Source organism: Brassica napus, chromosome A10 (genome assembly GCF_020379485.1).
Source record: "Brassica napus cultivar Da-Ae chromosome A10, Da-Ae, whole genome shotgun sequence".
Lineage (NCBI taxonomy): Eukaryota > Viridiplantae > Streptophyta > Magnoliopsida > Brassicales > Brassicaceae > Brassica > Brassica napus.
Window position 1 is genome coordinate 15446768 of NC_063443.1, and position 24690 is coordinate 15471457.

At 37.6% G+C, this 24690-nt stretch overlaps 6 protein-coding genes across 7 annotated transcripts; 1 reads left to right on the forward strand and 5 right to left on the reverse strand.

Annotated features, from left to right (window-relative positions):
- Nucleotides 1-580: 580 nt before the first annotated feature.
- LOC106372173 (calcium/calmodulin-regulated receptor-like kinase 2) lies at nucleotides 581-3045 on the reverse strand. Of its 2 annotated transcripts, none has more exons than XM_013812331.3 (5): nucleotides 2792-3045; nucleotides 1913-2289; nucleotides 1388-1838; nucleotides 1119-1322; nucleotides 581-1051 (listed from the first exon to the last, which is right to left on the reverse strand). In XM_013812331.3, exons 2-5 carry the CDS (start codon nucleotides 2239-2241, stop codon nucleotides 695-697), a joined length of 1341 nt encoding a protein of 446 aa, XP_013667785.2. In that variant the 5' UTR covers nucleotides 2242-2289; nucleotides 2792-3045; the 3' UTR covers nucleotides 581-694. The 2 variants fall into 2 exon arrangements, with proteins under 2 accessions (XP_013667785.2, XP_013667786.2); XM_013812332.3 differs by having other exon boundaries at nucleotides 2783-3039.
- Nucleotides 3046-9062: 6017 nt separating this feature from the next.
- On the reverse strand, nucleotides 9063-11746 carry LOC106370791 (putative F-box protein At5g15660). Its single transcript, XM_048742284.1, has one exon. It carries the CDS (start codon nucleotides 10185-10187, stop codon nucleotides 9063-9065), a length of 1125 nt encoding a protein of 374 aa, XP_048598241.1. The 5' UTR covers nucleotides 10188-11746.
- Nucleotides 11747-12807: 1061 nt separating this feature from the next.
- LOC106372172 (UDP-arabinopyranose mutase 2) lies at nucleotides 12808-14653 on the reverse strand. The gene is made up of 3 exons (XM_013812330.3): nucleotides 14160-14653; nucleotides 13425-13844; nucleotides 12808-13353 (listed from the first exon to the last, which is right to left on the reverse strand). The coding sequence occupies exons 1-3, from the start codon at nucleotides 14499-14501 to the stop codon at nucleotides 13042-13044; spliced, it is 1074 nt and encodes a 357-aa protein (XP_013667784.2). The 5' UTR covers nucleotides 14502-14653; the 3' UTR covers nucleotides 12808-13041.
- Nucleotides 14654-16583: 1930 nt separating this feature from the next.
- On the reverse strand, nucleotides 16584-17851 carry LOC106369901 (COBRA-like protein 4). Its single transcript, XM_048742285.1, has 3 exons — nucleotides 17418-17851; nucleotides 17076-17353; nucleotides 16584-17005 (listed from the first exon to the last, which is right to left on the reverse strand). Exons 2-3 carry the CDS (start codon nucleotides 17269-17271, stop codon nucleotides 16719-16721), a joined length of 483 nt encoding a protein of 160 aa, XP_048598242.1. The 5' UTR covers nucleotides 17272-17353; nucleotides 17418-17851; the 3' UTR covers nucleotides 16584-16718.
- On the forward strand, nucleotides 17637-22961 carry LOC125579012. Its single transcript, XM_048742193.1, has 3 exons — nucleotides 17637-19086; nucleotides 19133-19229; nucleotides 19349-22961. Exons 1-3 carry the CDS (start codon nucleotides 17637-17639, stop codon nucleotides 22959-22961), a joined length of 5160 nt encoding a protein of 1719 aa, XP_048598150.1.
- A 115-nt stretch (nucleotides 22962-23076) lies between these two features.
- Nucleotides 23077-24573, reverse strand: LOC106372169 (COBRA-like protein 4). The gene is made up of 4 exons (XM_013812328.3): nucleotides 24338-24573; nucleotides 24193-24272; nucleotides 23643-24100; nucleotides 23077-23206 (listed from the first exon to the last, which is right to left on the reverse strand). The coding sequence occupies exons 1-3, from the start codon at nucleotides 24393-24395 to the stop codon at nucleotides 23669-23671; spliced, it is 570 nt and encodes a 189-aa protein (XP_013667782.2). The 5' UTR covers nucleotides 24396-24573; the 3' UTR covers nucleotides 23077-23206; nucleotides 23643-23668.
- Nucleotides 24574-24690: the final 117 nt, after the last annotated feature.

Below are 24690 nucleotides of genomic sequence, written 5' to 3' on the forward strand. Positions count from 1 at the left end.
TAGCTTTATTTTACACTCCTATCAACGAGTGATCCAAGACATTCCAGTTCATCTACCACTCATCAAATTCCGTAGATGTTATTGATGTTATCGATACCAAACTCATTATCTACAAGTTTTTTTCCCATTGTTTCTCTCATCTGTTCATACTATTTGACACTATAATCATTCACTGCAATTTTATATCTTCAAAGATGTTTCAACAGAAAGACTACATTGTGGTTTCTTCAAATGGATTTTTTTTACATAATGCTTTAGCCGCTGCGATATGTCTCCTTAGCTTCTTTTAGTTGCTTATTGATTGGTACTATTACAGTTGGATCCACTGAGACACACCACTACATAGCTTTCGCAGCACAACAAGTACACACAAAAAGTTGATCAAGATATCATTATTTAATCAATGGTTTCAAAAAGTGGGTGGCTATTGTTTATTGAGGTCTACTAGTTTGTGAATTAGGTAAAATATTAGTTGGTTGTTGTTGCTTATTGATTTTTGGCTCCTTTTTCACATGTTTAATAGTATTTTCAAGAAGTTCTACAAACTTGTAACGAAATGTAGAAAACAACACAGTCAGAATGCAGCATAAACCTCTCTGATTTTTTTTTTTACTTGTCAGCAAGCTGTAAACATCTTTGATTTTTGAGACTCACGTGGGTAATAGTATGTACAAATAAAAGACTTTCTTCCTAGTTACAATGTTGTTGTAGTACCGTTCCTCTCTTGATGATCCTCTTCTTTGACACCAGCCAATAACCCTAACTCAACATGCTGATCCTTAATCCTGCTTATAACCCTTGACATATCCTCTCCATCCATAACACCACCAAACGATGATGACATTGTGTCTTGTCTCCTTCCACCTCTAGACCGACCTTGTTTGATCTTTAGTATGAACTGTGTGACTTCTCCAATAGATGGTCTTTTTCTTGGTGTCTTGTGCACACACCTGTTTGCAATCTTGGCCAGTAACCTCACTTCTTCAATGTTTGCGTTTCCCTCTAGCTTCTGATCAACTATCTCGTCTATACCATCTGGACTCATCGAAGCCTATCAGGATAAAACAGAATCAGTCAGTCACTGGATCATATCAGCTTACTTTTCTTTAACAACTTACCAGGTTGATGTATTCCATCAGATTCTGTTGAGGATGGATTGCAGTGATCAGCTCAAGGATGATGACTCCAAAACTGTAAATGTCGCTCTTTAAAGTGTACTTGTTAGTCGAAATGTACGTTGGATCCATGTATCCGTGAGTGCCTTTCAATCCAGAGTTCATTCTATCGAAAACCATCTCTTTAGACAACCCAAAATCCGCAACCTACCACAAGAAAAAGACCAATCAAACAGTGTTGAGTAAACCATATTCAAGATTTGCTCTCTTACCTTAGCTCTCATGGAGTGATCTAACAATATGTTTGCAGACTTAAGATCACGGTGGATAACAGGCGGCACGGCCCCTTCGTGAAGATACTCAATGCCGTGGGAGATGTCAAGAGCGATCTGAAGCCTCTCTTCCCATCTCAAGACTTGTGTTGTTTCTTCACCTCCACTGCCGTACAAAAGATTCTCCAAACTTCCATTACTCATGAACTCATAGATCAACATCCTGTGGCTTTTATCCACACAGTAACCCACCAAGTTCACGAGGTTCCTGTGGTGCAGCCTCCCAAGCAAAGACACCTCGGTTTGAAACTCTCTATCACCTTGGCTTGAGTTAGAGGCGTGAACCTTCGCTGCAGCTAAACCTCCGTTAGGCATAACGGCCTTGTACACAGGACCGAAAGATCCTTGTCCAAGAATGGTTGTGAAGTTTTGAGTTGCCTTCTGAATATCCCTAAACAACTTCAGATCATAAGTCACCACTACAACCTTATAACATGTTTATACAAAGTCAAATAGAAGACTCACTTGTAGTGATATTTAGGTATGCCGGAGGCAGAAACAGTGAGATCTTTGGTATGGTTGTTGTTCCACCATGGCTGATGTTGAGTTGGTGATGCTGCATTCTCAGGTGGCTGTGAAGAAGCTGTGTTTGAGCTATCGTCAGGGGTTAGTACTACGGCTCTTTTAGCTTTGTGGACGGGTAGAGTTGGGATGTTCTGTTCGTTAGCGCATCGTCTCAGGTGAGAGCGGCCGTTGTACCATTTAATGACGAAGAATAGAAGAAGAGCGAGTAAGAGACCAAGTGCGAGACCAACCGAGATGCCAATCACTACCAAATCACTCCTATTCACCATTTTGATATCATTTCTCAAAGAGTCCAAAGAAGGATAACATTTTTTTCCCTGCATCAAGAAGAATGACCGTTACATTTAACTCTCAAGATAATCATCATCTAGACAATTGTATATGAACGAACTCTAAGTTTGGTAAAGACTAACAAACTACTCGGTGTGATCTCATAACACTAGACAAGAACTTCAACAAAATCTTCTTTTTATATCAAAGAGCATAGGAAAATCACTAGATTGGCATCAATTAACTAATTCCAAAAGTGGAAATAAGCATCAAAGGTTCAATCTTTCTTCAAAATGTCACTGTTCAATAACAAAATTGGATATAGAGAGATCAAAGATCCAACCTTTTTTCTTTACTTAACGAAACCCTATAGTTAACAAGCAACCTTAGTGGCAGCTAATCACAGATTCAAAGGCAAAGATCACAACTTTTCTCTAAACACTAGTGAGTTCGAATGTTTATATATTCCTACCAACCAATCAAACATCAGAATCGAAATGGGTTCCATCAAAATACTCTCGAGATAAGAAAAGAGACGACCTTTTTTACCTTTCCAAGAAATCGCAAATTTTGAAATCCAAGGAGAAGCAGAAAGCTACTGAGCACTCTCTTCTTAGACAGGACGAAGCCAAGGAGGAGAAGATCTAGGGGCTTGATCTGTGCAAGATGCTAGTGTTCTCCTCCTTCTTATTCCGCTTTTGAGGACAAAAGTCAAAATCTAGAAGAGGACTTCGTCCATAAAGTAAACTGATCAACAAAGGAACAGAGAGGGATGAGCTAACTGTAGCATTTAATTCTTCTTTTTTTTTTTCCCTTTTCACAGGGAATATTTGTTGGCTTTTAAACGCGTTTACTTAATTAAAATTTTATTCTGAAAATGATATATATTCTGAAACTAATGTTTTTTTAATTATGATTTTGAACTTTAATATGTTTTCTCCTTTTCTAATTCATGGGGTGAATGATTTAAGCTTTTGAAGCATGACTCAAATACATGACTAAACAAATAAAAGGTGGTACTTTTTTTTTTGTTTTGATCAAAAGTTGGTACTTCAAGTTGGTGCAAAAATCATAATATAATATAATTGATATTACTTTGTCAGAAGTTCACAATTTATGACTTGACCAAATCCAGCTTGGTTTGCTTTGAACATATATATTTTGGCAACTAATATCTCCTATTTAATAAAATTATTAGAGAAAATACCATACACATTATAAAGTATATGATTGTGTGATATGTGTGTTTTGTCTTAACAAATAATCTTGTGTGGAATATATTTCAGTGTAAGGCTATTACCATGCATGACAAACTACTTTTACTTTCAATATTATAAAAGCTAACTAGACCAAATTATGTGTATATAAAAGTGTAAGACGAATCTACTTGACCTCAACATTCAAATATCTAAACAAATGTTGACTTTAACCTATATATCTCCAAATATATGAGAATCTGAATCTCCAGGATAATACACAACACTATTCCAGTCAATGAACCCTTTGTAAGTAATATAATGTACTCATATTCAGCAATATTACATCCATTTCAAGAAACTTATTAAACTACTATTTAAAAGAACAGTTGCTCGAAAGTTGATCAATTGTGAACCGGACTTCTTTTCTTTGGATTCACTGGTGAGGGATACTCGTGCCTCATTAAGTGATCCACCTCTCTTTCTAAATCTGTTGACACTGAATCTTTCAACGATCGAGTAGCTACATTTGTTGTTTCAACCCGAGATGTGAGCTGCGAAAACTGCTTAATATTTGACAAAGAGATCAGTCAACTTTTTAGAGAATTTTTTTCTCAAAAAAAAAGAACTTTTGAGAGTTTTCGATTCGAATGATTAAATCAAAAGTTCACCACATCCAAAAAAATTTATTCAAAAGCTGAAATGTATTTTTATAGTCTAAAAAATAGTTTTATTTTTAACATATTTCAACCTGATGCAGAAACAAAAAGAAATGCAACGGAAATTTAAATCAAAGAGTAATTACAATGATTTCATCGAAAACTCAATGATAAACTGGATTTGAACGATATATACAATTTTTCTAATTGTACGTGATGTTATTGTTTCAAATGAAAATCAGTCAACTTTAATGAATAAAAAACCAAAAGCTAATTTAATTAAAACTTTGTTAATTTACCTTCCTTCCTATCAAGAGATCTCCAGCAAGAGATCCACCTACATATACTTAACATCGTCAAGACTAATGTCTTTATGAAGAGAAGAAACATGTATCTAAGGACAGAATATACACAATGATATATCATCATCAACATCATATCACCATCAAACTAATGAGTAGATACAAACCTCGAAGCACATGAAGAACATATATGAGGAAGAGAAACCCTAACAGGAGTGTCTGTAACTTCACAACTGTTTTCGACATATTTTGATTTATCTCGTTGGTTGTTGTATTTGATCAGTACTTAATGTACTTTAAATTTGACGTCAATGATCGAGATATAGCTGGGTTTTTATATATAAGATGTCATAGATTTTGTGAAAATAAGAGACTAGCTAGGGTTTCCGACAAAAAGATACTTCTTCTTGGTAATGGCGAGGAGGTTTATATTAAAGATGTACTTATTGATAAACTTAAGAAAAAAACATGTCTAGCCTTTTTTTTTCTTTTGATAAATAACATTAGCTAGTCTTATTTCATTCGCTGATTACAGAGCAAAAGTAGGAGATACATACTCCCTCCGTTCGAAATTATTAGACGTTTTAGAGATTTTCTTTTGTCTCATAATACTTGACGTTCACAAAGTCCTAAGTAAAAAAAGATAACATATGACTTTTTCTACCCTTGCAATTAATGATCTCTAGTAATAATGATATGAAGTCAATTGAAAATAAAACATAAATGAAAGGTTAAAATAGATATTATAGCAACATTCTTAATTTATGTGCCAGTTTCTAATCTTTCTAAAACGTCATATAAATCCGAACAGAGGGAGTATATACGAAACGTTCTTGAAGTAAAACATGGTTAGTTAAGATTTAGGAAGCTTTGAAGCTAGTCTTAAATTTTAGTGTTTATAAACACTTGTATTGATTGATTTAAATTAACAATTTAGTTTCTTAGGGTTTCTAAATAAGTCTCAGATTTTTATTTTACCCAAAAAGATCCCTTTTAAGTTTTAACCATCAATTTGTTAAAAAAAAATGCATTGTTGGATGAATTTTTAATCAAATTTATTATACATACTATAGTTTGAACATCGAAATTGATATATTCTTTGTGAGACACGAGGACGGATTCTCCGGTTCCATCCTTGTGGTCTCTTCTTGAACTTCCACACATTATAAAATATTATAGAAATGTTTACTATGCAATAAACTAACATCATAATTTTTTTCAAATAATACTCTGTTAGTTTTCGTATTTGTACAGAAATGAGAATCCAAAATAATATAGGAAGCAATGGTTACTTCAACATCTACCTTATGCCTGGGAGATACTCAAACAGCCAAATCTACAGTGGACTAGACTATGCAAATCTCCTGATCAAAACTCCCCCAGCTCAAATATCAGTAAACTAAACTCTGCCATTATTTTATAGTACAAATAAATTCATAAAACTGATACAAATTTTCATCTCACACAAATTAAGTATAAAGTGTGCTCTTAACAATACTTCACAGAGACTATACAACTTAGGTGCAAGAAAAAGGGTGTTAGCTGGATCATCAGGACCATTAGGTTGCGAGTCAGTTATCTATATGGTAAGCGGCGATAACAACGGGTATGTATGTGACAAAGACCAATAATCTGGTTTCCATGTTCAATAGCAGATTTTTGAAATATCTGTTAAGTTAACACAACTCTTTCAGGATCTTTAGTTGTCTATCAAAACATATCTATGATCTTTTTCATGATATGGTTGTAAACCCCAGTCCCCAATATATATGGTAAAATGGCCTCAACCCATCTATTCAATAAGAGGTTTTCCTACATTAAATGCAATGTGGATGAGTCGTTTTTGAGAACTATAATAGAGAGTAGAGCTGGTTGGGCTTTGAGAAATGATACATGAAGATATATGGGAGCAGTCCAATGTGTAGGAAGAAGAGTTCAAAGTGCGCTTGAGAGTGAATTACAAGCAATACTCATGGCTTTACAATACTGTTGGGGTAAAGGGTTTAAGAAGGTGATAATTGAAAGTGATGCAAGAAAGCTATTGACATTATTCAGAACAGAGTGTTACACTTTGGTCTATACAACTGGACACGGGAAATACATTGGTGGCAGACAAAAATGATGGAAGACTTAAAGATGCAATGGATTCTTCGGACAAGTTGGCAAAGGAACAACATTTTGGAACTTCTCCTTTTATCTATCATTTTTATGTAAACTCAAGTTATTCTTAATAAAGTACGACGTTATAAAAAAAAAACCCAATGTCCTCACAGGTAGCACAGAAGATGAAAGACGAGGAAGGTTTTTACTATCCTCACATATTGACTTCCGGGGACGTGCATATCCCATGCCCTCACATATAAACCATCTCGGTTCTGATCTGTGTCGGGGTGTTTTGGAGTTTGCTGAGGGAAGGCCTCTGAGAAGTCCAGGCTTACGCTGGCTTAAGATTGAGTTAGCAAACTTGTATGCTGGTGGTGTAGATAAATTATCATACGAGGGACGGCTAGCTTTCACCGAAAATCACTTGGAGGACATATTTGATTCGGCAGACAGACCACTTGAAGGAAGCAGATGGTGGCTGCAAGCTGAGGACCCGTTCCAGTGCTTGGCTGTGTGCATAAATCTCACCGAAGCTCTCAGAAGTCCATCCCCGGAGACAGTTCTCTCTCACATTCCTATACATCAGGTACTTTCTAGCAGACGTTAACACATTGACATCTCCTCCTTCAGGATTGAAAGTTTCTAATGAGTAGTTTCTCTTTCAATCAGTGTGTGCCTTAAAACGAACTTCTTTCTTGCACTTTGGTTCTGGTCAGGATGGTTCCTGCAATGGTTTTCAGCATTATGCGGCGCTTGGTAGAGACACAGTAATTCTCTTGTTTTTATTTTTAATATTAGCGACAGATGAGAGTACTTTACACTAGAAACTTTCGGGGCAGCTTGCTATGGAGCAAAGGTATATATATTAGCGACATATGAGAGTACTTTACACTAGAAAAATCTTGATTTGAAACTTTTTCGTTTCGTCTGGTCTTCAAAGAATATGTGCTCAAAAGGATTAAAGTACTTTTCAGTTCTCATGTACTTTTGGAAGCTAATCAAAAGTAAAAATGATCGTTGGGCAGGTAACATCGACTGCTATAGATGAAATGTTTGAAGCTGCACGCGCCATCATGCGTTGGTTTGGTGAATGTGCAAAGGTGTGTAGTCATTTTTTTCAACGTCTATTTTATTTACTTTTGTACTCTTACAATTCCTTATGAAATGAAACAAACAACAAAATCTTTCTACGAGCAGATAATTGCGGCAGAAAACGAAACAGTTCGATGGACAACACCGTTGGGTCTTCCTGTTGTGCAACCTTAGCTTGAAATGGGAACACAGAGTATAAATGTAATGGATGTCTTATTTTCTATGGAAATGAATGCAGGTAAAGACATCCCTCCAAACCTTATCGCTTCAGCGTGAAACTGATAAGGTCTGCCTCAGCTTTTACCTTAGGTTTTGCTTATTAACAAAAGATATGTAAAGAAAGAGAGTATGATGCTGGCTTATTCTCAGAAAAAGGTTTGTGGGATTTGGTTTTGGCAGGTCGTTGTAAGGAGACAAAGGACAGCTTTTCCTCCAAATTTTATTCACTCTCTGGACGGGTGTCATATGATGATGACTGCAGTTACCTGCAAAAGAGCAGGCTTGTGTTTTGCAGGTTCTGTCCTTTTTCACAACTTAAAATTGTTTTTGGATTTCCATCTTGATCTTTTGTCAACTAACCCATTGCTTGTTAACAGGAGTTCATGACTCGTTTTGGACACATGCGTGCGACGTTGATAAATTGAACAAGATATTACGGGAAAAGTTTGTTGAGCTATATGCACAGCCGATACTAGAGAATGTAAGCTTCACCGTTGTGTCCATCTTCAGTTAGTTCAGTGTATATATGGCATGTGGAAGGCTGATCATAACATAGCTGTTTTTCCATTTTTTATCAACAGTTGCTGGAAAGTTTTGAGAAATCATTTCCTCATTTAGACTTTCCTCCTCTGCCTGAACGAGGAGATTTGGATTTAAAAGTGGTGTTAGATTCACCGTATTTCTTCAACTGATAAATAAATCGATGGCTTCATTAGATCCTCAGAGATCTTCGAAGCTCTCTCAAGAAGCATTGATGAGAGATTCCTGCAGAACAGAGTGTCATCCCAAGGCTTGAGTTCTGTGTGTAAGAAGGAAGAAAAAAAGACGAGCTATATATAATAGAAATCTTGTAACTTCATCTTTAGATTAAACGAGTCATATTGCTTATGCTAGTGGAAAGCACTCTATGTTGGGAAGCGTTGAATGATGTGGCTTTGGGTAGAGGAGATTACTGAAGATTGGTGCCTTTTGTCACAGCAATCGCAAACATGTAAAGATTATTTGGTTATTTGTATGTTTTTTCCAATAGGCAATTTGTTTGTGTGTGAATAGTTTGGTGTTATAAATACTTAACTTGTATGTTCACGCTTAGTAATAAATTCCAGACATTCAACAACGAAAGTTTTATTTGTTACTAAGCAGACAAATTAAGTTTGAGAAAATATGGGGATCATAGTTTATGAAATAAAACTAATCAACGGTTTAGAAAAAAAAAAACAAAACATATTCTACAAAAACCGAACACACTCTATGTAATCTGAGGCAGATTAGGCTTGAAGTTAAAGTCTGCGCTTACTTGGACCTTAACTTTTCTTAAGGTATCAGTGTAGTGGTTGTAAAGGGCAACATAAACATTTTCAGAGTCGTAGCTGTATGGTGCCATAATAAACTCACCCGTCTGAGTGATGCCTTTGAAGTATATAAACCTACATGCACTCTTCCAAGGTTCAACACTGAATGTAAGTTTCTTCAACCATTTACGTTCTTCAGCATTTTGATCCATAACCCACACATCAAACGTGTATGTTGATGTTTTGGTGGGTATTGCTACTTTCCCTTGGTAGTTTATAATCATAGCGTGACTATATTGATCCTTAGATAGTACAATCTCTGTGGGTACTCTAGTAATAAGATGAAACTCTTCAGACCTCGAATCAAATCTCATTAAGCTGCGTTGCGAACCCGTTTTAGCAGCATAATATATAAAACCATCTATGCACACACCGCTAGAACAAGGACGGTGAGGAATGCTACATTCTACTATTCTCCATGATTTTTTCTTAGCTCCTAATGTGAATACTTGATGCTGAGACGAAGGTTCTTCAGCATGAAGACCACTTAGTGCTTCCGTCAAGCACAATACTTTATACTCATCATTAACTTGATCATATCCAAAAAAACTTTTTGTGGTCCTTCTTCTGGTTCTGACTCTGGGTAAAGCTATGGACTTACCACTGGTGGGGTTAACTATGAATTGTTCTCGACCACTTCCGATGCATAATAGTCCTTTAACGTAATGCGAACGGTACACAGGTGGTAATGAACATGATGAGCGCGAGAGGAAAGACGACGAGAAGAAGTACCAATCTTCTTTTGCGTAATGCGTTCCTTTCTTTATATCTAGACCACTGAAAGCGATTAGGAAACGTGGTTGAGAAGAACAAGAACCAAGGGGAAAAGATTCAATAAAATCTCGACTGTGGATGATGGTAGCCCATAACTTGGATACTAGAAGAAACCTAGCTATCGATTTTATAGGAAATCTTCCAAGAATCTCAATCACCAAGTCTAGAGGGAGTCCATCAAAGCTGCTTGAGGTTTGTGGATTAGTGGTAAAGGTGGTTTTATTCTTTTTGCTGCGTGTGATCATCATGCTTGTTTCTAAACCCTAAATATATCTCTCTCCATCTACTCTTTGCCTTTTCTCTTTTAAAAGAGGAGCGTAGGTAATAAATAAGGTTATATATAGGTCTTGGTTAAAAACCCTAGATTAGATCTAACCCTAGTAAATCTCTCTAACTCCGTACACCAGAAGCTTAACTTAAAAAGGGGTCATGCTATTTAGACATGTCAGGAGTCAGGACCGAAACTCGGAATTCGAACCCACCCAATTCTATAAATTATCGGGTTTGTACTTAGTTGTATAATCAAAAAACTTAAGTCTTTTGACCTAAGCTTATTTGGACTTTAGATATTTTGGATTTAAACCCATTTGAGATATGACCGGCCAACAAACCTCAAATTTACATTTTAAAATAGACTAGAGCTAAATCTGCGCAATCGGGTGTTGATTTCAATTTTTTTATGATATAATTATATCTTGTTACACCATGATATACTGTATATAAAACTATACTACAATTTTGACAAATTAGTAATATATCTAAGATCGATGAAGTTAATATGGTTATTCATCTGCTACCGTCAATTGTATAATAAACTTAAAAAATGAAAATAATGTTATTTGTTTAAAAATGAGTTTGAATATTTTTAGCAAAAGTAAAAAGTAAGTCATCTTAAGTGTAATATTATTTCTATATTAGTCATCTTTTTTTTTGTAACACTACTATATTAGTCATCTATCTTATTAAAACTTAGCATGTGTAATCAATTTTTTTTTATTTGAACTTAGAAAACAGATTATTAAATATGAATTGAGTTAATTAATATAAACTAATAGGCTTATGTTTTCTAAACAATTTGAAACATAGCTTATCTATTTTCAAAGGCCCATTATTATTATATTTTTTAGTTTGGGCCATTTTTGTTTAGTTCTCTCGCTTAACACTGAATTTTATTACCCTAAAAAAAAAATCTACCAGAAACATACATATCAAAAAAATAAATAAAAAAATGTTCAGATTATAAAACTAATTGTTTCATCAGCTAAAACCATTTTTAAGGTTTCATCAGCATAAAATGGGTTTTGTATTCATGAGTGAATCAATTTCACTTGAACACGCCGCTTATTCTTATAGGGTTTGAGATTGCTGACCAAATGAAAATTTTTGTTAGCAGACATATTTTTTGTAAAGTGCTAAGGAAAATAATTAAAATAAACTCTCTATTTAATTTTAAATATATTTATATAATTTCGTTCATTTGCTTATCCGCCCTACGGGCGGGTCCGACCCTAGTTAACAATGTAATTTTGTATTATTTTTCCTTCAACTAACTTAGTTATTATTAAATATATATCATATCTAACATATTATTTTAATTTTCAAAATAAGATATCTAAAAGATTCTTAAGTATCTTTTTCAAAGATTACACTTAATAATTTATTTTAATAATTTATATTTAAATATAAATATTTATTTATTTTTGAAATTTCTGTCAAAATAATAAAATTCATAATAAATGTTAAATATAATTATAAATGAATATAAATTCACTTTTTATTTATAGAATAATAAATAATAAAATTCATAAAAATAATATATTTTAATAGTTTATATTTAAATATAAATATTTATTTTTGACATTTCCGTCAAAATAATAAAATTCATAATAAATATTAAATATAATTATAAATGAATACTAATTCACTTTTTATTTATAGAATAAGAAATAAAAATTCTATAATATTTATATACATAACTCATATTCATAATTAAATTGGTAGACCAATTAATAAATATAAACATTTTTTTCTTTTTTCCATCTCTTCAACTTATAACTAAGTATTTACCACAAACTGAATATCTAATTTTTTTAGAAGTTAAAATATTCTTTTTCTTAATGATTCTTTCACTGTCGACCAAATTTTAGTAAAATGATTTGTCTTAATAATTTTCTTTTCTTTTTTTAACTATTATCCGTTTACAAACTATAATATGAAACCATTGATTCGACATCCAACTATCTAAGATTCATGACATGAAAACAAACAAATAATAGTTTTTTTATTATCACATGAAAAAAGCAAAAACATCAAACATTTTAACCGAACAAACTAAATAAATCTTGATTTAAAATAATTGTTATATTTTAGGAGATTGAAAACCAAAAAATAACCTAAAACCGAACTGATATCCAGATTAAACAGATTAATGTTTCCTTATTAAAAAATAATAAAACTAATAATCGCTTGGGAGGGTTATTACCGAGTTATATATATATATAGTGCTAAATTAAAAAGTGGGCAGTCCACAGTAGCATATTAATGGGCTTGCCCATCTAACCAGAGTGTAAAACTGGATCTTGTCAAATAAAGTCGGGGCTTTATGGATGGAGTCCATGGAAGCTGCAAAAAACGTATAAAATGGATAGGAATTTTGGATCCTGTTTTCATTAATGAAATTGAAACAAAGAAAACAAGTTTAATGTAAACAGAAGTTTGATTAAGAGCATCAATATTTGTAATCAAGACTGATCAAGATGCTAAGCTCCGAACATTTTCATGTATTTCAAGAATTACTAGTTCATATATTTTCAGGCTATGGACTTGAGAAACAAAGACACTCTCTACGTGGAGTAATGAAAGAAACACTAATGGGAAAGGCATATTTTATTATTGAAACAAGAAAGAGAGAAAAAAGCTGGGAGTAATATCAAAAGAAAAACATAAATAGCACTGCAAATCCACCACTAGACGATGAGAAAGTAATGATAAGGATGATGATAAGTGACGACTAATCAAAAGCGAACTTCATAAAATCCAAAAAGTAAATAAGATAATTTGAGCTAAAAAATAACCAAAACTGCGGTGATTTTTTCCGTTTGCTCAAGCAGTTGCTGGTGGGTTAAGCTCATCCCAAGCTTTGATCCATGTGACCATGGCGTCTGCAAGCTTGTCAAAGTAGGGGTCTAGGGAGCTCAGCTTCTCCTTGACCATCTTCGAGAGCTCAATGTAGCATTGCTGAACAGTGGTTGCCTCCTTAGACAGCTTCACGTTCTGGAAGAAAGGAATGATATCCTCCTGCCAGAAGATTCCCTTGTATTCCTTCTTCAGGTTCACAAACGGGTTGCTCGCTTTGCTGTGGTATATGTATGGCAAACCGGTCTTCACTCCCAACCCCAAGTGGTCACAGATCACCTATTACAAAAGAAAAGATTAGGTGAGCATCTGCTTCATTAACATTCATTAAGACGGTTTGAGTTCTATACCTTGATGCACCAACCAGCCCACATGTCGTCGTAGCGACCAATAGGCTGACCATCACCCATGAGACCAAAGTACATAGCTGGTCCAATCAAATCACGGTCGAAAGCCAAGTTCATACCGCACATTGGGAATAGTGTTCCCTTTGGGATGGTCATCACAGCATCCACATACCTAGCGTTCCTCTCCTTAGGCTTGACGAGCTGGGTAGGTGCGTCGTAGTCAGGGATGTTGAGCCAGAGACCATGGGAAACAGCAGTGGAAACACCTTCACGAAGACTGAAAGGGTATCCACGGACGAAGTCAGCACCTTCACGGTAAGGATCGTACAAGGTGTTGAAGAACAATGGAGTCGATGGACAGAGAAGGTTCTTGATGTGTTGCTCAAGAGCGTTCACTGCCTTCCCAGCTGGATCCTTAGCAACCTATCAAATAAAATATATAAATGAGACAAGTGACCAAACAAAAAACACAATAAAATAAACAAAACGTGACGTTACATGACAACGACATGTAACCATATCGTAAAGGTAGGCTATAATGACACATAGAGATCAGACCAACAACAATGTTGTCAACAAAAGTAGAGACAGATCAACACTCATCAGTGGATCTACGGATCTGGTACAAAAAAACATAGAATTACACAATTGACCTAGCTAATCAGACAAGAACCTAAGATCTAACATCAAAGCCAAAAAAAAAAGTAGATCTAGATCCAAAAAAAGTGGAGGACTTACGAAGCAATCGTCATCAATGGTGAAGATGTACTTCTTCTTAGACACCATGTACCCAAAGCAGCGACAAGCAGAGTCCTTGAACGAGATGCAAGAGGCTTTGGGCCCGAGGATCCTGTTGATGTCGTTCCTGTTGTAGAGCTCGTAGTCGTAGCCCTCGGGGACGTGGATCTTCTTGGTGGGGTCTCCGTCCTGGACGATGATGAGATGGTAAGGCTGGAGGAAAGGCCTCCACATCTCGAGGAAGTCGAGGTTACGGATGGTGGGGATCACGATGTCGAGCTCATCTTTCAGCAGCGGTGTTGGGTTCACCGGAATTCCAACGGTGTTCGCCGGGTCAACCATGGTGTGAGAGATGAGATCGGATCGGGTCGGTGGAGTTTTGGTGGTGTGATGAGATGTGTTTTTTTTTTAATAATGAAACCTAGTCTCTGTTTATAAAGACGAATGGTGAAGACTTTTGTTCACGTTCAGATGTGCGATCCAAAAGTTGTTGGGCTGTAAAGTGAATTTTGTGTCCTGTCTTTTTGATATTCCGTATAATTGGGGTTTGTAATAATCTTAATAATTAATTAATATAATTGATTTATAAATAAATTTGAATCTTATTTGAGATGATTCCAAATATTTGAAATATAGATGGATAGAAATCAATCCCTAGTTGACAAAATAAAAAGAGACTAAGGGGGGACTGGTTTTCCCGCCAGCTAGCGTTTGCGGTTGCGGGCGGTTGCGGGAGGGTAAATTTTTTTTATTTTTTTAAAACAATATATATACAAAAATAAAACTATTTAATAAAAAATTTAAAATTGAAATTATGAAAATATTAAACTATTATATTTTAATTAATATTATAAAATTTTATAATAAAAACAATTTCAATAAATTTTCAAAAATTAAAATTATAACTTTCTAAATATAAATTTTATATTTATCATAATTTTATGATTTTTGATATTTTTATAATTATATTAAATGTAAATATTGTTAATTTATTATTTGACTGTTACCGCATTTGGTAGTTAACCAGTCATAGTCACCCGCAAACACACTAATTTTTAACCGTAGTACCAGTCGTACAAATCTCTTAAAACTGCTAGAAACCGCAACCGTCCGCATCCACAAACTCCCGCAACCGTAACCGCTACCGCTGCGTTTGAACCAGTCAGGCCCTAATAATCAGATTTCAAGGGTGAATAACATGTGTGTTTATCCTTTTTATTTTTGGAACTCAAACTTTCTCATGTGTGTTTATCCCTTCTAATCCTTGATAGTGTTAAGTCGTTTTTTTAGTTTTAAAATAAAACTAAGTATTTTTTTTGGGTCAAAAACTAAGTATATTATAATTTGATTCATGCGAATTAAAACTTATCGTTCATTTTATCGTAATATTGGACTGTAAAGTCACTATAAACAGTTGTGCTTATTCAAATGAAAGTAGATCTAAGAAACTGACCAACAAATATATTTTGTCGACTCGAATGTAATAGGTTGCAGAATAAGTTTTCGTTCCTTTATGGTTTTACACTTTTACTTAAAGGAAAAACTGAAAAAGTAAATAATTAAAAACTGACAACTTAATAAATGTTCGGTTACTTTGCTATATTACGAAGGAATTGTGCATGTGAATGTGGGGAGGTATATGTTAAGTGTCTTAAATTCTCCAACGTTTAGCTTTCTTTTGAATTAAAGTTCATATATACATAATGTACATGGTAACAAATAACATATATATGAGGACATAAATCATAAATGTCAACAAAATAGGATATACCTCTTAATTCTTTTCTTTTGAAAAATATACCTCATAATTCTTGTTGATTCGCTTTAGATTCGAATAATTTGATAAAGATATGATTGATAAACATATAATTAACCAAACCAAAACTGATAAAAAAAAAATCTTGAAGCGTAATCCTTACGACGTGGACCGTAATCAGTACGTCGTGATCGTGGAACGCTCGTCGGTGCACGTCGTCTATGATTATTGCATAAATCATGTAACTATCATAATAGAGATAGTACATGCACGTAGGTGATGCACCAACACTGATGCATACCTTATAATTATTTCATAAAAGTATTAATTAAATATTTCAATGATGCATTATTAAATTTCTTTCCCTTGATTTAATTGTTATAGAGCGTAGAAGAAAACATAATGATACATTGATACGGATGTACCTTACAGTATCATTTGAACTAACACCCAATTTCTTCAAGAAGCAGCGCAATTTATCAAAGTTTTTGAGCTAACGAAAAGCGGAATGTAAATACATTAAAATGGGCCTAGAGTAATGCGCTTATTCCGGCCCAATATAAACGTAATTGTACTATTTAAGCTCTTTCGTTCTTTCGCATCTTTCTCAAGTCAATCAGTGTTTCACTTCCCACATGAGTAAAGACATTACACTTACACATATTCATCTCTAATCATTCTCTCTTACGTCATAAGAAAAAAAAAACATTCTCTCTTACAAAAACATGTTTATGATCTTTATCTGAAAACCGAACTGACACAGCTTCTGGTTTGGTTTCTGAAACCCACAAGGATCAGACTAATCACCATATTGAGATGAACATAAGAATAAGAATCGTGAGTGGTAGTGTCCAGAGAGAAGCCAAGTTTACTCGTGCAGAGTTTGGTAGAAAAGGGTATGAATCTGGTGGAGGTAACATACATTCATCGCCATTGAAGTAAACTTTTCTCGGAAAAGCCCAACCTTGCTTGAAAGTAAACGTCTTTTGATCTTTCTGAAGCAAAACCTCTGACTGAACATTCCCTGAAGGTCCCGCTTCCATCAAAAGATCATTGTAAAACTTCGTGCCATAGAACATTCCAGTATCATCTGCATAAAAAAGATTTAACATTTCAATGTTTGGCTCTAAAGGTTGAATCTTTTATAGTGAGAGACTTACTTATGGATCCATAAGGAGCAACTGATTTGTAATCAAAGCTGAAAACTTGAGTCACATTGTTGAGATTTGGGTGCTGAACTGCTAAAGTCCACAGTGTATGGTTCATCCTGTAGTTGAAGTTTGTGATAGCTATCTTTACACGCCAATAGTCTTTGTAGTTAACTTTAACGTGCCAGTGAACTCTAACAGGGCACATGTGGTGTGTGCATTATAGTAAAGGTGCGTTGTCTTTTCTCGGTGTGTTGAGACCTTTCTTTGTTAGAATCTTAGAATCAGCCCTGCAAGCAAAATTATTAGTAATGAGAATGAAATCAACTGATTTGTGTTTTTGTTTTTGCTTACTTGACGCAGCTCTTTTTGTTCTCGCAACCACATGCACAAGAAGGGCAAGGAGTTATGGTGTCGTTGTAGAAAGAAGAGAAGGAGACGAAGCAAATTATTTATTTAGAAGAGAACTCGCGCCCACGCGCCCCGTAAGTTTCTCTCTCGAAGGCGACAACGAGATCTCTTTCATTCTCTCTTCACCGGCGTCTTTCCCGACGTCGGTCGCCACCGCCGACCATGACCAGGAAGAAGAAGCCTAAGGACATGCCTCCGCGCAGCAGCCCCGCAGTCTCCGTCGAATCCTCCGTCTCCACCGGTCCTTCTGCCTCGGCGCCTGTCCTTCCTATCACCGCGTTCCCATCGGAAAGGTCTTCAGATCTCGAGGTTCCTAAGCTACCTGAATCGTTAATTGCCCCAGCTAGCTCGTGTCCCGTGAATTTCCAGAGCTCTTCGCCTCCCGAAGTTGCCGAATCTGAAAAACCTAACTCACAAATCTCAGCTACGGTCGAAATCGTACCTGAGGATGAAAGTACTGAGGCTACCTCCGGGCTCCCTAACTCTGGAAAGTACCCTCAAATTGCGATCTTGCCGGCTCCCGTCAGTCCCAAATCGCCTATAGCTAACCGAAAGTCTCCATCCAGTAATGGAGCAGCGGTTCAAACATCTCTCTGGAAAGAGAAGGTCAGTCCGAACTCTGGTAGAATGGACCCGGAAGGGACTCCGTTTCTGCTGGACTCCGGTGAAGCTTGTGTTAAGATACCAAACTCAGTGATCGAACGCAACAAGAAGGCATGGGATAGCTTTATCATTGGGCAATTCTATGAGGAAGCCCCTGCTCGTGGAGCGGTCCGAGCCATTGTAAATGGTATGTGGAGCAAGCACAGACGAGATATCGCTGTATCGAAGATGGAAGGAAATGCGTTCTTGTTTCGTGTCCCTTGTCCGCACGCTCGCCGTCACATTCTCTCCCAATGTCTTTGGCAAGTTGACGGCCAAACAATGTTTGTAGCGAAGTGGTCTCCGGGAACCAAACCTGAGAAGCCGTCGCTATCGACTGTTCCAGTCTGGTTAGACCTTGAAGGTGTCCCACTGCAGTTCTTCAACAGGGATGCCCTTAAAGAAATCGCTGGCCTCGTTGGACATCCTATTTGCCTGCACCCGACCACTGAAAATCTTACCAACATCGAGGTGGCTCGAGTTTACACTGTCATTGATCCACGGAAGCCGCTTCCTGAAGCTGTAAACGCTCAATTCGAATCCGGTGAGGTGGTTCGTATAAAAGTTTCTTGCCCATGGCTGCCATCTCTATGCTCCCACTGCTCCAAAGTGGGTCATACGATCTCTCGCTGCCCTGCTGCGCCACCTAGATGTGAACTTTGTCGTTCAGTCAAGCATACTACTGCTGATTGCACGAGGACAAACGCCAACTTGGATAGGTCCAAGGTGAACACTGCTAAGCGCAATGGGAAAGCCCCTATCCAAAGCCAGCTACCTTTCGTCGGTTCTGGTGTTACTGATACTGGGCGCCCCAAGAACCCTTCTAAAGTTCTCTCTAAAACAAAGAATGTGCCCACCAAGCAGTGGCAGCCAACTAAAAACAACAGCATAAACCAACCTTCGCATGGTGTCCCTGCTGTAGTTAATGGTCACAAGCAGCCAGCGTCCTCTTCTCATGATTTAACGCTTGGTGATTTTTTTTGTGGATCTTCGTGTTGGAGCTCCTAATAATGTAGCCAGATCTCCTGTCAGCTCCTCATCCTCTGACACAGATGATCAAGAATCAGAAGGGTTATCTAACGAAGAGGACAACCCAGATGATGAAGGAGATCAGTTTATCCGGGTCATCTCTAAGCGTTCTCAGAAGAAAGCAAAAGCATTGGCTAGGGTCAGAGGCCCTTTAACCCTCTGATTTTTATCATCTTTATGGATATTTTTTGTTGGAACATCAGAGGTTTCAATGACAAAAAGAAACGTTACGGATTTAGGAAATGGTTTAGGACTAATAAGCCGATCTTCGGTGGTCTGTTGGAGACTCATGTCAGTGCAAACAATGCTGTCTCTATCATTAACAGAGTTTTCCCCGGGTGGCATTATGATTGTAATTATGAATTCTCAGATTTAGGAAAAATCTGGATTTTGTGGCATCCTTCAGTTTCTGTCTCGGTGCTTCAGAAATCACTTCAATGCATTTCGTGCTCTGTTAAGCTTCCTTTTGTTCCTTTGAAGCTGGCAGTCACTTTTGTTTACGGTGCTAACGACAGGAAAGTCCGTCGTGAGCTTTGGTCTGACCTTCGTTACCTCTCGTCTTCTCCAATTATTGCTCAAGTCCCTTGGACTGTTCTAGGGGATTTCAACCAAATTCTAGCCCCTTCAGAACACTCTAAAGCTAGCACCATTTCATCTACCAGAGGTATGCGAGATTTTCTCAATTGCACTATTGATTCTGATTTGTCAGACCTGCCTTTCTGTGGGAATGACTTCACGTGGTCAAATAATCAAGGAGCATCCGTGGTATCTAAGAAGTTGGACCGTATTCTAGTAAATGATGTATGGCTGAGTAAATTCCCCAACTCGCTGGGAGTGTTTGGTGACCCTGGCATCTCAGACCATAGCCCAAGCTGTGTCTATCTGGACACTTCTAGACCACAGCAGAAGCTTCCTTTCAAGTTCTTCTCGATGCTAAATGACAACCCTGATTTTGCGCCTCTTATAGCTGAATGTTGGAACTCTCTCCCCTTTGAAGGTACGATGATGCTCAGAGTCTCAAAAAAGCTTAAGGAGCTTAAGAGTATTATCAGAACCTTCAGTCGGGACAACTATTCTGGGATTGAAAAAAGAGTCTCTGAAGCTTTTGATGAGCTGACACAGTGTCAGCGTCTAGTCTTGTCTTCGCCCTCTCCTCAGGCTGGTATTAATGAAAGAAATGCATACGATAAATGGGCAAAGCTTGCTCGAGCTGAGGAGTCTTTCTTTTACCAGCGTTCTCGGGTCACTTGGCTGGACAAAGGAGACGCTAGCACGACCTTCTACCATCGTCAAGTGAGAACCAGAATCTCTCAAAATCAGGTTATTTTCTTGCAAGATGATAGGGGTAACGTGCTTGACTCGAAGGAAGATATTCTGAATCATATTGTGGGGTACTACGAGTCGCTGCTAGGAGGTGCCTCTTCTGCTACTGCTTCTTCCTTCGATGATTTGTCCAACCTGCTCTCGTACAGATGCTCCCCTGCAATTAGAGAAACTCTAGAGGCCCCGGTTACAAGCACAGACATCCAAGCAGCTTTCTTCTCCTTACCGAAGAACAAAGCTCCGGGTCCTGACGGTTACCCAGCTGAGTTCTTTACACATCATTGGAAAACAGTTGGGCAGGAGATGATTATGGCGGTGCAAGAGTTCTTTGTCTCAGGGAAGATGCTACAGCAGTGGAACACGACGATTCTGACGCTTATCCCTAAGAAACAGAATGCGGTGCTGGTATCAGACTTCCGCCCCATCTCGTGTTGCAACACTGTTTATAAGGTAGTCTCAAAGCTACTAGCAAACAGGTTGAAGCAAGTTCTTCCTTCAGTGATCTCCAAGACACAATCTGCTTTCATTCCGGGTAGATTGCTGGTGGAAAATGTTCTCATGGCCACAGAATTGATTCAAGGCTACAACTGGAAAAATATATCGAAGCGTTCTCTCCTTAAAGTTGATCTTAAGAAAGCATTTGACTCCCTCAACTGGAGTTTTATTCTGCTTATTCTAAAGTTACTGTGCTTTCCTGAGTCGTTTATAAATTTGATTTCCCAATGCATCACTACCACGAGATTTTCGGTTGCGGTCAATGGTGAGTTGGGAGGATATTTCAGAGGTGCGCGGGGACTACGCCAAGGCGACCCTCTCTCGCCGTATTTATTTGTCCTCGCTATGGAAGTTTTTGCGCAGCTACTGAACAAGAAATTTCAAAATGGCGATATTGGTTATCACCCGGCCGCCCAAAACCCGGATATTTCTCACCTTGCTTTTGCGGATGATATAATGGTATTCTTTGATGGACAACATAGCTCTCTGCAACAGATTGTAACGACTCTTCACAGCTTTTCATCTTGGTCTGGTCTCTCAATGAATAGAAGCAAAACAGAGCTCTATGTGGCGGGATTGAGCCAGACGGAAACCTCAGACCTGACAAGTCTCGGTTTCTCTCTCGGATCACTTCCCGTCCGCTACCTTGGTCTTCCTCTTATGCACCGCAAGCTTCGCATTTGTGACTACAGGCCCCTTATAGACCAGCTCAAGAAGCGTTTCTCTTCATGGACATCTCGAGCACTCTCCTTTGCAGGAAGGCGCCAGCTACTATCTTCGGTAATATTTGGCACTCTAAACTTCTGGTTCTCCTCCTTTATTCTCCCTAAAGGTTGTATCAAGGCGATTGAATCACTCTGTACTCGATTCCTTTGGAATGGTAACATCACAAGTAAAGCGTCTGCTAAGGTCTCTTGGAAGGTAGTGTGTCTCCCTCGCTCTGAAGGCGGTTTGGGACTCAGGGACCTCTGCATCTGGAACAAAACCCTGTCGCTGAAACTTGTCTGGCTACTGCACAGTGAATCTGAGTCCTTATGGGCAGCATGGACCAAGCAACATCGCCTTAAAGGAGCCAGCATATGGAGCTTAGATGCACAGAAGCAGTCATCTTGGATCTGGAAATCAATCTTGAAGCTTAGGCCCACAGCTGAAAGGTTCCTAAGATGTGACATTGGCGATGGAACATTAGCTAGCTTCTGGTTCGATTATTGGTTACCAATTGGGCCTCTCGTCAACTTGTTTGGGCCTAGTGGTCCTTCACAGCTAGGAGTCCCACTTCATGCTAAAGTAGCTGACTGCTGCTCTAGTTCGGGTTGGGTCCTGAGACCAGCGCGCTCTCCTCAGGCAGAGCAGCTTCACATCATCCTCTGCTCTATCCAAACGCCATCCCTTTCATCAATCAAAGACAGCTACAAATGGTATGTTGATGATCTTTATCTTGACTATTTCTCCACTTCAAGAACTTGGGAAAGTGTTAGGAATAGGTCTGATCAAGTTGACTGGAATTCTGTGGTGTGGTTTGGTGGTCATATACCGAGACATGCTTTTCACATGTGGGTTACTCATCTGGATAGACTGCCAACAAGAGCACGTATCGCGTCATGGACTCCAAACACAGTAACAACCTGTCTATTGTGTGATGTGTGTGAAGAAAACAGGGATCATCTTTTCCTCAAATGCAGATTCAGTGAGCAAATCTGGAAAATGGCCACTACGAGGCTAGGATATCAGCCATTCTTGTTCCACACATGGACCTCTCTCATTGAGTGGCTTAGGATTAAGGTCTCTATTTGCCCTGGGACGCTCAGAAAGCTAACTGCTCAAGCAGTGATCTATCATATATGGCTGGAGAGGAACAATCGCTTGCATAATGCAGTTAACTCCACTCCTCAGCGTATCTTCAAGGAGATCGATCGCCAGGTCAGAAACATAATTCTAGCTCGTAAGGGAAGGAAAAAGTTCGTCTCCCTTATGTGCATATGGCTCAAGCATTCTTAGAAGTGTGTAAGTGCTGTCGAGGTTAAACCACCTCTCCATGGAAGTCTCTTTGATGTTTTTTATTCTTTTTTGGCATCATTAGGCTTTAAGCTTTATCTCTTTTGTACATGTACAAACCTGTTTCATTTTCAATGATAATTCACATACTTATCAAAAAAAAAAAAAGAAAGAAGAGAAGGAGACGCAACAACTTGGATGCTTTCTCGCTAGAAACTGTGAGTAGGTACATGTAACATTCCATGTCACTGCAGAAGCATGAGTTTGAAATGATGTTTAGAGATCAATGATGCTTATTAGGCATGCGGTTCCAGTAGTCTGGGTAGTTTGGTTCGGTAAAAATCTCACCGAAAAAAATTTGGTTTGATATTTGGGTCGTTCCGTTTTAAATTTTTCTACCGAAACTAATCAAAATTCTGGGCTCCGGTTATATTTTGGTTTAAAGTTTGGTTAAATTCGGCTAATTTCCATTAAGTTTGTTCAAAATTTTGGTTAATTCTGTTAGTTTGGTTCAAAACTTGGTTAATCTTTTATTTTGAAAAATGGAACCAAACTTCTTTTATAAACCTGCCAAATAGAACCGAACTCATAACCGGAGAAACCAGAAATTTTGGTTCGGCGAGTTTGGTTTGGTTCAAAACCGCACGCCTAATGCTTATAGTTTACTCGTTTAAGTTTACTTACTCAAAGCTTGTGTCTTTCTTCGTTTGTCAGTAGTGAAAAAAAACAGTAGATGGCACGATTTTGGCAGGACCGCAAGTGTAACCAGGCCCGGGACCAAGCAATGTGAAGTTCTTAGGAAGGTTGACAGTCTTGTTTGTAGTTCCAGCCAAACCAACACTAACCTGAAACTGTGATACAGCTGATGATGGATCTTGACCCCAAGCTCCAACCACACCGCCTTTGCAACAGTTTGAGAACTGTTGGTTGTATGGAACACCTGGCAAGAGATCAACGACTGTAGGGACTTTCTTACAACAATGAGGTACATTTCCCTTGAACTTGGAACAGTCTCCTTGTTCTGTTGTCTGTGCGCCAACCATTGACCAAATCACTTCTTTCTTTGCCCATGCCCAGCCTAATGTCCAACCCGGGTTTTGTATGTGTCGGTAGATTTGGAAGTTGTTCATAGTTACCGTTGCCTGCAAGTGCACATATTTGATAAGACATCTTGAGAGTTTATGCAAGTTTCAAACGCTCATATATTCATGCTAAGTATGTAGAGGATTCTTACCACATAGCCATCTGCTGTCCATGACATGATATCCCATTTGAGTGTAATGTTCCCATTAGGATCTAATGGATCATAAGCAGCTGTAAAAGAAATCACAGAATAAGAAAAAATAAGTTATGGGAGAAAATGAATATCCAGAACTCACATGTGGTGAAGATGAGCATGGAGAAGAAGCAGAAGCAGAAGCAGAAGAAAAGCCTCATCTTCTGTGAATTTCCTAAGAGAAGATCTTGGTTCTTGATACGGTTCTTTAACTTCAGTTTCTTCTTCAGGAATTTGAAATTAATGTTTATGGATTTAAACAAAGCTTTTCAAAGATTGTTGATGAGTGTTTTTGGCCTTTTAACCTACTTGTTGTTGTTACAATTCTCCAGATTTATTGTTTCTTGTTTCCCATAACTTTAAGCAATGTTTTTATTGTGATTGATAGTAATTCAGCTACAGAAGATGACGTGTTCTTGTCTTGAACACAACATCTCAACTGACTTTTAGTTTCTT